The 13,269-nt window shown below is 45.8% G+C and overlaps 1 protein-coding gene across 1 annotated transcript in view; it reads right to left on the bottom strand.

Annotated features, from left to right (window-relative positions):
• Slc7a14 (solute carrier family 7, member 14) overlaps positions 1–13,269 on the bottom strand; it is a 105,861-nt gene that overhangs the window by 15,167 nt on the left and 77,425 nt on the right. Inside the window, 3 exon segments of the mRNA NM_001438269.1 lie at positions 1,653–1,861; positions 5,002–5,148; positions 12,655–12,872. Of these exon segments, the coding sequence (NP_001425198.1) occupies positions 1,653–1,861; positions 5,002–5,148; positions 12,655–12,872 (574 nt within the window).

Genomic DNA, 13,269 nt, shown 5'->3' with positions numbered 1-13,269 from the left:
ATTTAAAAAAGATTTCAATTTAATTTCATGGTTTGAAGACATTTTTCTTTTGAAGCTGAAGGTCCTATTCAGTATGTGACAAGAAGGGATGATCGAATCTAGGAGGTATGTCAGGAACCTACACGGAAGCCCGCCAAAGCGGGGAAGATCTTCAATCTGAAGTATTTCTGATGCTTGTTGGGAATGAGTATTCTCACAAGGCCTACGGCAACAGAATCTTTGAAGGTGATACTTTAAAAGACACCCGACTTTCCAAACCTGAGGGACAAGGCCTTGCAAGCAAAGGTACAGAGGTGGAGTTGGTAAAATAAGAAGCTCATAGACACAGGTTCAAGTCCACCTGAAGATGAGGTCAGCCAAGGTGGCTGAAATATGGGTCCTCCGGCAGCTGATTGGTGAGCCCTAAGGAAGTTCTCCTGCCCTCCTCCCTCTTCTTCCGGCCCCGCCCCCTCCATTCCTCTCCTGCCCGCCTCTCTCTTCTTCTGGCCCCGCCCCCTCCATTCCCCCTCATTTCTCTTATGAATCTCATAGCACTGTGCGCTAGGCCCACAACATCTTTCCTCTTAGGGTTTTTTGTTTGTTTTTTAATGGCAGGAAAAACCTTATGGCTGTGTAAATTTGTCACCCCATCACCAATATCATCTCAGTCCCTTTCTTGATCACCACAAACGCAGCTCCTCTGGGGTGAGTAGAGGAAATGGAGCAGGAAGTGTCAGCTAGTGGCAGAAATAAAGCTTGGAACCTGCTCTCTTGACATTGCTGGGAGCTACTTGGCCTCCCATGGTAAACACTGGGAATCAAGAATAGGGGCATGTCCTGTTTTGTCTGTGCAAAATGGACCAATTCATGGCTACCCAAAGGCTGGCACTTCAAAAGTGTTGCTACTATCAAACGTCTGAGCATCAGGGCTGGAGGGATAGCTCAGTGGTTAAGAGCATGGGCTGTTCTAGAGGAACTGGGTTCAATTCCCGGCACCCAAAAGGCAGCTCACAACCATCTTTAACTCCAGTTCCAGGGGATCTGACACCTTATGGCCTTCAGAAGCCAGATACTTGTGTGGTGTATAGAGACATGCTGGCCAAATACTCAGACAATTAGAAGTCTGAGTTTCAGAGCCAGACATGTTAATTTCTGGTAGAATCATCTGCAAGACAGAGTGACTGCAGGAAACAAAGGGGCCACAGCAAACAGAGCACCCAGCTACCAGTGTTTACAACTGTTCCTCAGACAGCAGTTTTCATTACAACAACCATCTTCTCATCAGAGGATCTTATCTCCTCTCTGATTGTTAAATGTTTTCAGCTTCTAGGTAGCTATGCCGAGAGAAGCCAGATCAGAGTCAGGCCTAAGATTTCCCTGGGATGGGCTCTTTCTTCTGAAAGTACCCTTACTTTCCATGTAGTATTGTGGACCAATAGTCCACACAAGGGAAATACCCCCATAAGAGGAGGGAGAAGGACACATGTCAGTTGGTTCTGGACTGAGGGACTTAGGGTCAAGTGAGAGTCTGTTTCAGTGTGAGCTTTTTAAATCTAGACTTTGGCAAGGTTCTGAGTCTTTAGGGAAGGCAGTCACCAAGATGGCTATCAGCAGTCGACGGCCCTCCTAGATAGGAGCAGCAGAGTAGAATACATTTCCTGAGGACCCCTTACCTGAAAAGCAGCCCATCACCGGCCATGGCATAAATGACCCTGGGCATGGGGAAGAGGGAACCCAGCAAGCTGACGGTCAGTCCTGCCACTGACCCAATGGCCACTACAAACTTGGCAGCATAGAAGCCATGGGCCACAAACATCTCCATGAGCGGGGACTCCGTGTCAATGGCATAATAGGGCACCATCAGAGTTAAGATCATGCTCACCTGTGAAAAGAGAAGAGACAGGCTGGAGGCAGACAAGACTGTCAGTGTGGACAGGGGACCCTGGCCTGGAGACAGGCTTTTATGGTAGTTTGAATCTGTCATTAACTGGCCATGTGGCTTTATTTTAATCCATATGATTTCCATGTTTTATGTCTTATCTGTCTGTCTGTCTGTCTGTCTGTCTATCTATCTATCTATCTATCTATCTATCTATCTATCTATCTATCTATCTACATCCATCATCTATCTATCTATCTATCTATCTATCTATCTATCTATCTATCTATCTATCTATCTATCTATCTATCTACATCCATCATCTATCTATCTATCTATCTATCTATCTATCTATCTATCTATCTATCTATCTATCTATCTACATCCATCATCTATCTATCTATCTATCTATCTATCTATCTATCTATCTATCTATCTATCTATCTACATCCATCATCTATCTATCTATCTATCTATCTATCTATCTATCTATCTATCTATCTATTTGTGTTTTGAATGTGTGTGCATGTGCCTGTGTGCACGCGTGTGCGTATACACATGCTTGCATGCAATGGTGCATGAGTGGAGGCTGAAGGACATCTTAGGGTAGCTCAGTTCTCTTCTTTCATGTGGATTGTCTCAGGTTATGTGTGTGGCAGTCAGCACCTTTATCTACTGGGCTATGTCACCAGCCCAAGGACAAGATCTTCCCTTCTTTTATTCCTTTGGGATCCTCCCAATTCTTACCTGTGCACTCCCAGCTGAGCATTCCCATCCTGAGAGCTCCAAACTCTGAATGTATTTTAGACCTCCACAGACAATGAGCTGACAGAACCACATTAAGGACTGACATTTGCATTTCTTCTGCCTGGCTTAGTGCTGGGGGTCATGAATGCCAACAATGAACTGTGGCATCAGAAGGGAGCCAATCGTACTCTGTAAAGCCACCGTGTCTCTACTTAATCAGGATACACTTGTCTGGGGACTCGACTAGGGGTCCTGCTTTCCATTCTATGTCAAAGGTCTGTTATAAAATGGTTTCTTTAGCATTGGCCCTAAACAATGGATCCAGCAGTCACATGTGCCTCTCCTTGGAATATAAAGAACAACCCTGACATGAAAAAAGGGAATTGTGAGCCAGAAATGGGGAGGGTAGGTCCCATGTAGACCACTCCTTTTCCTGGTTGTCAGGACCCAAGGTGCGGCCCAAGTTGGAAACCCACAGACCACCAGGGACGATTATGCCACGACAACCCAGCAGCTTGCTAGCAGAATAGCTGTTTACTGACCAGGACAAGACCAACTGGTCCCCAAGGCATGGCTGAAGCTGGTGTAGTCCAAAAGACAGTGGTCCTCAGGGATGGGCTACTTGCCTTTGAGGATGCAGTAGAGTGGTTGGAAGAGTGTGGTTGATTCTCAAGGCAACCCTCAGAGTCTCTGGCCACACAGGTCCGTAGGGGCTAAGCTGCCAGATTGGTAGACGCAAGAAAAGTGCCCTGTAATCTCTGAAGGGCCATTTAAGGAAGGAACCATGACGGTAGGAGTCATTGTGTGTGCGTGATGTCAAGGCCCTCTTCTCTGGGAAGTCGGGAAGAGGGAGGGGTGGGATGGTAAGAATGTGGAGCGAGACGGCAGGGCAGAGGAGATCTATCGCTCCTGCCCTGACTCCTCTCCCACTATGCAGGGACAATCAGGGTCTGAATAATACAAAGCCACTGAACTGTGTGTGCATAGAGGGGCATAATAATTGGCCCATTGATAAAATGTCTGGGTGGGCAACTGAATTGCTATCAATAGACAGCTCTGTTTTGCATCTTTCCTTGTTATCCGGCTTAAATATGATTTTTTTTTGCAGGGGTCAGGTAATGAGGGATTGGCAGGTTGACAGGCTCAACCCACATCCTGACTCCTTCTAATCGTAATGACTTTTGACTTATTAGACATATATATTTCTTCAGATTAGTATGCAGAATCTCTGGGGGTGATGCCCAGCAAACTATACTTTAAAGCCAACCTATGAATGCTGTATTTCCCCCGGTTCTAGTGACCCAAATAGATAGGCTTCAGGACTTGGGGTGTTTGTATCCTGGTGACTGGTCAGATGGCCATAGGAACTAAGAAGATGTCGGGTGAGGCAAATAACTTCTATAATAGAAATTCTGCCATGGGGACTGAGAAGTGAAACATTAGAAGTATGTGTGGGGGGTGTACTTGTGGGTCCGGAGGAGACCAGGCTAGAGGCTTCATTCTGAGGGAAACCCCAAGGGTGAGTTTGAGCTGGTGTCAGAAGGCTGAGCTGAAAAAAACTGCACTTCTTCCAGATTTCAGGGCAAAAGTGTTTCCCAAGGACAGTGTGTTCTCACCCCGGTCTGTGGGAGCCTTGCCTCTTCACTGCCGGGAAGCTCCCAGAAGACAGAAGAGCATTGAAATCTCTGCACAGAGGTCACAATGCTTCTGCTTGCACACCACCCGTTACTGCCAGCCTATGACCCGAGCCCCTTGGACAAGAGCCCAACCCTTGCACACTATCCCTAGGCACAGGGAAGAGACTTGAGAGGCACAGGCTGAGGAGAGGGCTTTGGGTTTTTTCTTCCCCTCCATTTTGAGATCCTGAGGTGTTTTTTTTTTACTTGTCTCCAATAGGTAGAACTACAGGGGGACAAAGAGAAAAACCCATGCAAGCACCAACCAACGAGGACTGAGAAGTCTATGTACTGAGACAGGAAGAGTCAAACTTGTACAACCACATTTGTTGCTGTTGTGTGGGTGTGTATGCCTGTGTGTGCAGGTGTGTGTACAGCATTGTGTCTAGGATGATTACGTATTCCTCAGGTGCTGTCTATCTTCCCCCCTCCCTCTCCCCTCCCTCTCTCTGAGATAGGGTATCTCACTGCTCACTGGTGTGGAACTTGCTAAGAAGGGAAGCTGACTGTCCACTGAGCCCCAGGGATCTGTCTGTCTGCCTCCCCAGAGCTGGGATTACAAGCACATACAACCATGCCTGGCTTTGGTTTTTCCTGTGTGCTGTCAGGATTGACCTCATATTTTTGTGCTTGCACGGTGATCTCCTTAGCCCCAGAGCCATGTTTTACGATAGAACATAAAGAGCCATGAAGAAGGTCCTACTGGCAGTTGGTACTTACAGACACATACGCTGTCAGGCAGATGACCAGGGATGCAGTGATGGCATACGGGATGGATGTGTTGGGGTTCTTGGCTTCCTCGCCAGTGGTGGCAATGATGTCAAAGCCAATGAAAGCATAGAAGCACGTGGCTGCTCCCTGCAGCACCTGTAAAGATGATGTCATCTGTTAGGCTCAGAAGATGAGGGACAAACCATGGCTTAAACGTGGTGCCCACAGTTGCCCGATGCTCGGCAGACACTCTTGAGTAGCTCAGGGCATGGGGAAGAGCTAGGGATCAGCACCCACGCTCTGTTTCACTCTACTGTATAACTCTGGGAAGTTTCCTCACCTATTATATACACATGAGAATTTTATGGCCAAATAAAAATTGGACTAGCCAACATTTTTTTTTTTGGAAAAATAATCAGTGTGTTTTTTTGGGGTCATAGAACACAGGGCCTCATGCATGCTAGTGAGGTTTTTGACCACTGAACTGCCCCCTTCCATTGTGCTACCTGTGTATTTTGTGCTTTATCCTTAGTTTTCACCTAGCAATGCTCAACCATGTTGTAAATCGTTGTAAGGAATTTTTGGAAATGTGCAAAAGTACTTTCGACCGCCATGAATACATTGGACGTGAGCTGCTGGCCTTCTGTGGGTGGGATGCGTATACTTCTGAGCAAAGTATTATTCTGGCCCAATTCAGAGAGATGTCATCTCTGCTGTAACTTCTACACTGCAAGGTTTAGATTTCTAGTGCCTTTGAGAGGAAGATGGGGTAGAGACCGGCTTTCTGTTCCTTTTGGGGTTTGAATGACCTAGTCTGGTATGAGGTAGGTAACTGGACAAAGGTGGGCGGATGCCAATCACCAAATAACGTTTGCTGACGTCTGTCTGCAGGATTGAGGTGACCTCCAAGAGTGGCTGGACCTTCAGTCACAATGTCATTGAAATCCTTCCATCGGGGACCATGTGACTGACTCTCTTTTAAGTGTTCTTTCCTAACCTTGATAGTCTCCCTGTCAAGTGACAATGAAAATATGCCTCTTCAAACAGTTGAGATGCTTTGTAGGGGGCGATAATCTGGTGTGTTCTGGATGAAGACACAAACTCTGACCTGGGACAGGGGTCCAGGAGGACAGAGCATGGGGACCACTTTCCTCCCTTCCCACTCATGGTTTGTAAGGGAATAACGTGTTCATCTTTCACCTTCCCCATTGACTTCTTCATATGCACAGACAAAAATACTAGATAGAGCTAGTAAAATGTCTCAAAATTGATAACCTTTCTCAAGCTGACCAGAGTAACCTCCGCCCATCTGTGAATAGGGGCCGTTTTATATGGAGGACCCCCAACTGGTTAGGCCATGTTCTAGACTCCTAACCTAGGATTTCTGATTGAGGGTTGATGGTGTTATGGGAAATTTATGGATTTTTCTAGAAAAGAATCACATTTTAATTTTCACTAGTCTTTAATTAAATTCTGGGGTTTCTTTTGATTATGGGTGTACTATAACTTTTGTCATCAATAGAATCAGGTATTTTCACATCATGGGACTTTGGCAGAGATAGGGAAAAATTGTCTATGCTGGCCTACATTACGGGAGCTTTTAGATATAGGTACTAACAAAGAAGTGTACTGCCATTATGACACCATCTAAGAATATGTATTAGTTCATCTCAGTAGAATTTCTTTATGATTTCTGCATAATTAGGTTCTTCATTTGAAATTTCACTCTAATGTGGGAGGTCATGCACTTTGCTTCACCATGTTTAAAGGGAACTAGAGCCCAGAGAAATGAAGAGCTGCTCGCTCCGGTGGATCAAGTGGGCATGGGCCCTCCCTGGGAGAGAAGAGACCTATTCTTCCTCCAGCAAAGCCTTTGTATCAGGACATGGAAAGTTGCTGTCAGCTGCCAGAAGAAGAAAGGAAGCATATTTTACTGCATCATACAAGCAGGCAGGTCCGCCATAGTGGACGTTTGTTTATTTTCACTTCTCTGGGGAACAGCGCTGATTTTCAAGGATGAACACATGCTGGGATTGCAGGCTCACGAGGCTGTCTTAATCATATTGAAGCCATGCTTTAAGGTAGGTCTTAGTTTTCTTTTTAAACAAATTTCTTCTTCTTCTTCCTCTTCTTCCTCTTCTTCCTCTTCTTCCTCTTCTTCCTCTTCTTCTTCTTCTTCTTCTTCTTCTTCTTCTTCTTCTTCTTCTTCTTCTTTTCCCCCTTTCCTCCTCTTCCTCCTCCTCCGTTCACATATACACGCACGCGCACATGCATGCACACACACACAGACACACACACACACATACACACACACACACACACACACACACACACACACACACCTCTCATAAATTTACAATGACCTGGCACCATGAGATAGACTGAGGCAAATCCTTCTGAGAAGGTGAGGGGGTGGCAGCCATGCTACACGAGGAGTTACAGGGAGCCTGAGAGTCTGCTCTGAAAAGCAGGAGAATGGATAGAGGATCATTTTCTTCCATCACTTTGAAAGCATTGTGTGCTCCAAAGGGAATCCCAGAGTCATGCATGCAGGTGTGTCTAAGCCTCCTAGGAGTGTAGTCTTTATAGACTGAGAGACCTTCATTGTGTTGTAAACTAGCTGGATGACCTAAGATATGTTTCTAATTTGTTGGAGATCATGGTCTTCATTACTAAAATGGAGAGGGTAATAACTAACAGGGTTAAATGATTAAATGAGATAAATTACAACACAGAATGTGGTATGAACTCAATATGAATTAGCTTTTATTGTAAGTACTATTATTAGTTCTGTGAATTGTTCTAGGGTAAATGAAGCCCAGGGGCACAGTTCGGAGTTCCTCCTCCATTTGGAATATGACACACTTTATGTTAAGTGCTACCGTGTGCCAAACACTGAGTTTGGCAAGGAGAAGAAAGTACTCCGAGATTGGCCTCATGGGCTTGAAGTCCTGGGGACACTGCAGGGGCGCAAATGTAACATAGACTGTAGAAATAAACTGAAAAATATTAATAGGCATCTATATTATTTACAAAACACAAGTGCTTCTGTTCTCCAAATGAATGAAGGAATGGATGACAGTTATTGATAATGATTAAATGCTAGAAAACTGTGATCGAGCTGGGAAGAAGGGAAATACACTTGTAAAGAGGATGAAGATTTGTCTGAGCTTACATATGTAGAATTGGAAAGCTATGTTAGTTGAAGAAGGACCAGATCAATCAAACCCAGAGCATTTGAGGGCATCTGGGGGTGGTTGAGGCAACCATTACTGTCTATAAACTTGAGATCTAACACACAAGGTTAAACTGACTCCAGCCTAATAAGATGGATGAAATAAACAAAATCAGCAGAAAGTTCATTCTGTTTTAGTTGAGTTAGTTTTCCACTTCATTTTGAGAAAAGGTTTCCGTTCATGATCTTGGATGCTCTCCAAGTCAGGAGCCGCTTACCTGTGTCTCTGGGCTGCTGGGATTCTGGGTGAGCACCATTGTGCCCCACTACTTGATTAGATTATTTCTTTCCTCTCTATCTCTGTCTCTCTCTTCCTCTCTCTGCCTCTCTAACAAAGGTAAGTACAAACAAAGGCATGATCACTACAGCCGCATTCTCCCTCACTCTCTCTAGATGTCAGAAGGCCATCAGCATTGATGGTCAGAATACCTGTAATGTGTGGAAAAACCTGTGTGTGCTAAGCCAGAGCGATGCTTACACACACAATTCAGAACAGGCTCACCCTGCCAACAGCTCTGCAGAGAAGCATCACATCTCACGTGGTTGTCAAAGACATTGTCGTGAGGGCTTGCTACTCAGTGTGCAGGGTCCCTAATGGCTGCTCTGGGCTTTGGTGATATTTGTGAGGGATTAGGATGAGGTGGGCTTCCCATATTGTCTTGAGAAGCTTCAAGACGCTAGACAATAATTTGGCGCCTTTATCTAATTTACTGCCAAGGTGACAAGACAGAACGACAATGTTAACAGCATTTTCAACCAGCCTCATGCCCCAGCTCTATTAGCAGCTTGTCCACAGTGACAGTGGAATGTGTTAATAGGTTCCAACAAATGGATTCAGACAAGGAGACCATGAAAAACAATACCTTTCCTTTGGAGGCCTTCGGAATTCCTCACAAATTCTTACTATGGACTATTTTCCTGGGAGCTATTTGTGCTGGTAAAGTATCTTATTTGGTTAAAGAAAAACCATAAGATAGCATCAAGAACAAATAACACGAAGGGCGTGCACAGCCAACAGTGTCCAGGGGCTGAGAAACTGTGGATGGAAGCAGGGGAGCGACCGAGGGCCAGAGTCACTTGATATGGGGGAAATGTTTGTTGTTCTTGAGCTCCTCAAGACCAAAGAAGCGTTTGACCCAGAACCTTTAAGTGAGTAAACCAGTCCTTAAGCTATTTTCTTTGGAAGGAGGTGGCTGGAAGAGAATTGTGGGGGCCCCATTGCCAGAGGACTGGTTGTCCATTAACCCTTTCGTGGCCCTGGTGAGTTGTGCTTAACTCACTGTAATGGTGTCCTCAGGATCCTACCTCATTTCCTCACCCCCTGGTCCCTAAAGCACAGTGCACCCCAACACATCTGGAACTGAACGGCAGGGTTCGGTTTCTCTGAGCAGCACAGACATTCATGTAGCTGCCAAGTAAGGAAACACAGCTCTGTTGACCTTTGTCAGGTAAGAGTGGGAGATGCCTTTACCACTGTGGCAGATGATGGAATCCCGAGAAGGGGTTGGGATTTTACAATATGTGACTTAGATTCACGGTGGCCTTGCTGGACAAGAGAAATGATTTGTAAGCAAGGCTGAGGCAGAGCGAGGCCAGGTTGCTTCACTAGGGAAAGACATGTTTGAAGCAGAAATCCAAGGCCAGGCAGGGAACAGGGAGATGAGTCAACATCTCACACGTGCCCACTGTACTTAGATAAAAAAAAATTTTTTTTGTCCCAGCACAGGGGCATACATTTTTTTCGTCTAGGGAGAATGAATATGCAGTAAAAAACAAAAAACAAACAAACAAACAAACAAACAAACAAACCCAAGCTCCTAACCAGGCTCTTTTGGTGGCCAATGACAAGGTGAGTTCAGCGTCCAGAGATTTAAACAAAGCTAGATGGTCTCAGGGGGTTGAACCAGGAGATGGGGTATGAACCAGCTGGACTTCCGGTCGCTCAGCACTGGAATGAAATTCCAACTCTCGTGCTTACCAGGACTGTCATCCTGGGTAATTTAAATGTCAGTTATCTTGGTGCAGAAGTGGAGATGATTGGGCTTGTGAAGAATAAATAAATACATATTAGAAAGAGTTTGTCACAAAGAAAACACTAAATGGTAGGAAAGTCACCCTTCTTTATGCCTACATTTAGACCTTTTCTTTCTGTAGAAGCAAGTGAGAACCTAGGGTGCATAAATTGAGGCCCCCAAAGGTAGGTCTGATGACCCCTTGAAGCAGTGGCCTCTTGACTAGAAAAGGCATAGAATCCCTGAAGCAGGAAGAAGACACCCCCCAAAGAGAACAAAGACCGCAGAACAGAGCACCAGAGGAAAGAAAATGTTAAACGATGCATCCAGGTTCTTCGCGGCTAGGAATGGGGGATCGTACAGAGCCCCTCACTCCTTCTGGTCCTCTCAGTGGGGCTGAGCTACCATATGTCTAAAGCCTGAGTGAAGACAGAACTTGATATCTCTTAACTGTTTCTTTCAGGTCCAATATTCCATTTCAGAGGCCGGAGAGTGGCTCTGCAGTTAAGAGCAGCAGCTGCCCTTCCATAGGATGGGGCCTTCATTCCCAGCCCCCACATCGTGGGTAACAACCATCTGCAAATCCAACCCCGGGGGCTTTGCTCTCTCTTCTGACCTCTGCAGGTACTGCATGCACTTGGTGCACAGACAGACATACACTGGTGCACAGACAGACATACACGCAGGCAAAATATCCATACACACACAAAAAAAAACCTTCAATATTCTAATTCTTTCTGAAGCTTAAAGAAAATATGTAAGATTAGTTGCTGGCCCTGGTCAGGGACTTCAGACCCTGCGCTGACCAACTAAGTGAAGTAGGGTCAGGTTACCGGTGGCACTGAGCCTTGTGCTGTCCAAGTGCATGGTGGGGATAAAACATCACCTGTTTAATGTTTGGTTATAAGGGCAGAGCAACAAAGATGGGGCAGGCATCTAGAACGGTAGTCAGTACTCTCACAATACTACACAGAAGCAGCCAAGAGGGTGTCCTTTTCTGTGAGCATTTGGTACAAGTTTGTCTCTTTCCTTGACAGAAGAGCTAAGGGCACAGATGTGAACTGGTGCCCAGTGCCTTCCAGTAAGTCTTCCAGCCGGTCACCCCTCACAGCCTTGAGAAACACGTGAGGCCGCTTTCAAGAGTTACATGTGAGTGCAGTTGGGGTCTGAGGAGCCCTCCTCCTTTCCTCTCTTATAATCTGCTGTTTCTCTTGTGTGATAGGAAAAGTACAATTTGTATGATAAGAAAATGTAGACTCGGGATCCAACAGTGAGTCTTTGTCCTCTGTGAGAGGAGAGATGCGCTTTGTGGTTCTGTGGAATTTCTACAGAAAAGCAGCAGACTCAGTTTTGGCTTAAATGACTTGCTTATTTCTCTGCACCGAGTAGCAGGACATGGCTTGGAATAAACAGAAGTTATTTTGAGTGTTCTCCAAGAGTGATTTCTGATCCCTGGACATCTTGGAGGAAAACCAGTCTAAGCAAAGCTACAAAAGCAAATTGAGTAGAGTCCTGCACTTTACCAAAAAACAGACTGACCCACCTCTCTGGGCCTCTGGGTAGTCACTCACATGTGAAATGAAGGGACAGGACCTGGAACGTCTATGATCCCTCCATCTGGAAAATTTCTCATTTATGTTCCACTGTCAAACAGAGTCTTATGATTTTTACCAATAAATGCACGAAATAAATATTTTTCAGTTCCACTGTAGGAAGAAGTGAGGAGAGACTTAGAGGTACTGGGGAGGAGGTCTAAGGTGTCCTTTATGTCCACCTCGTCCTCTTGCCTCACCCTGACTACACTAGCTAGACTATGTGCCTCTCAGGACTTCGAGCTGTCATTCTGTTGAAACTCCTCCAGTGCTCTTAGGCCCCAGTGGGACTCTCTTCCCAGCTTTGGATATTGGAGTCTGATTATAAATGATTTCCCCCTGAGACAAACGCAACCCTTTCCTATCTACGCAGTCTTCTGGCTTTCTTTACCGATTTCTCTCTTTCTGTGCATGGCTGCTTCTCTTAGCAGAACTGAGCTGTTCCGCAGTCTTTGGAACCAGTACTCCTGGCTTTGGGTTCTGATTCTGCCACATGCTGTGCTTAACAGGGAGTCACTGTCTCTCTCTGGGTGCCAGTGTTTTCATCCTTTCATCCCACTCGTGAGGATTTCCCACCCAAGATCATTGCGATGAGACGGTGCACACAGTACTTAGCGTGGAGGTAGGCGGTCGAGAGAGAGGACCACTTCAGAGCTGTCACCGCTACCTGTGTGGACTGGGATCTCAGCGAAATGGCCAATAAACAGTTCAAAGTCAAAACCCTTCTTCAGAGCATGCCAATTAGAGGAACATGCTCCCTTTAAAATGTGTCTTAAACTATTTCCAGCATGCAGGGCACCCCACCCTCTGAGAACAAACTCACCCCTGACCAGCCGTGGGGCAGGAACTGGCCTTCAGCCCAGTATTTGCCATTGACGAAGAAGAGGCCTGCGATCATGATGAACACCCACACTGCCAGGTTCAGCACATTGAGGACGTTGTTGAAGCCCACGGAGTTCTTCACACCCAGAGCCACAATGATGGTCACAATGACCGCAATCACCAGAGCCAGAAGGTCTGGGTATGATTCCTCCCCTTTCCCTAGAGGAGGAAGACATGGTTAATATTGTCTAAGGAGGAGAAGGTGCCCCGTAGACTCATTCTGCCTCTTCGAACCTGGGTGGTTACAACCCTTAGAGTGGTGATTAGTCTGTCAGAAAGAGCGGTGAAGGCTGCCTGTCTGTCTTTCTCTCTCTGTACACACAACACGCCATTGTCATGGTCCATAAGCAGATATAAATGTTTATCTGCAAATGAGGAAGTTTGGGACACAGCTAAGATGGCCTCGAGTCGTGCCGTAGATCAAAATTCAGGACACGTAACAGTCACAGTGTACCCGTGTAGGCATGGGAAGCGCATGTAGTCAGGAGCATCTTGGGACATTTGAAACACATAGATAGGTCTAACGTATTTGAAAACTCCTTTGCCTTCATTATTG

The sequence above is a fragment of the Rattus norvegicus genome, chromosome 2 (assembly GCF_021556685.1).
Source record: "Rattus norvegicus strain SHRSP/BbbUtx chromosome 2, alternate assembly SHRSP_T2T, whole genome shotgun sequence".
NCBI lineage: Eukaryota > Metazoa > Chordata > Mammalia > Rodentia > Muridae > Rattus > Rattus norvegicus.
The sequence above is the reverse complement of the archived record's forward strand: the minus strand, read 5'-3'. Positions and strand labels throughout refer to the sequence as shown.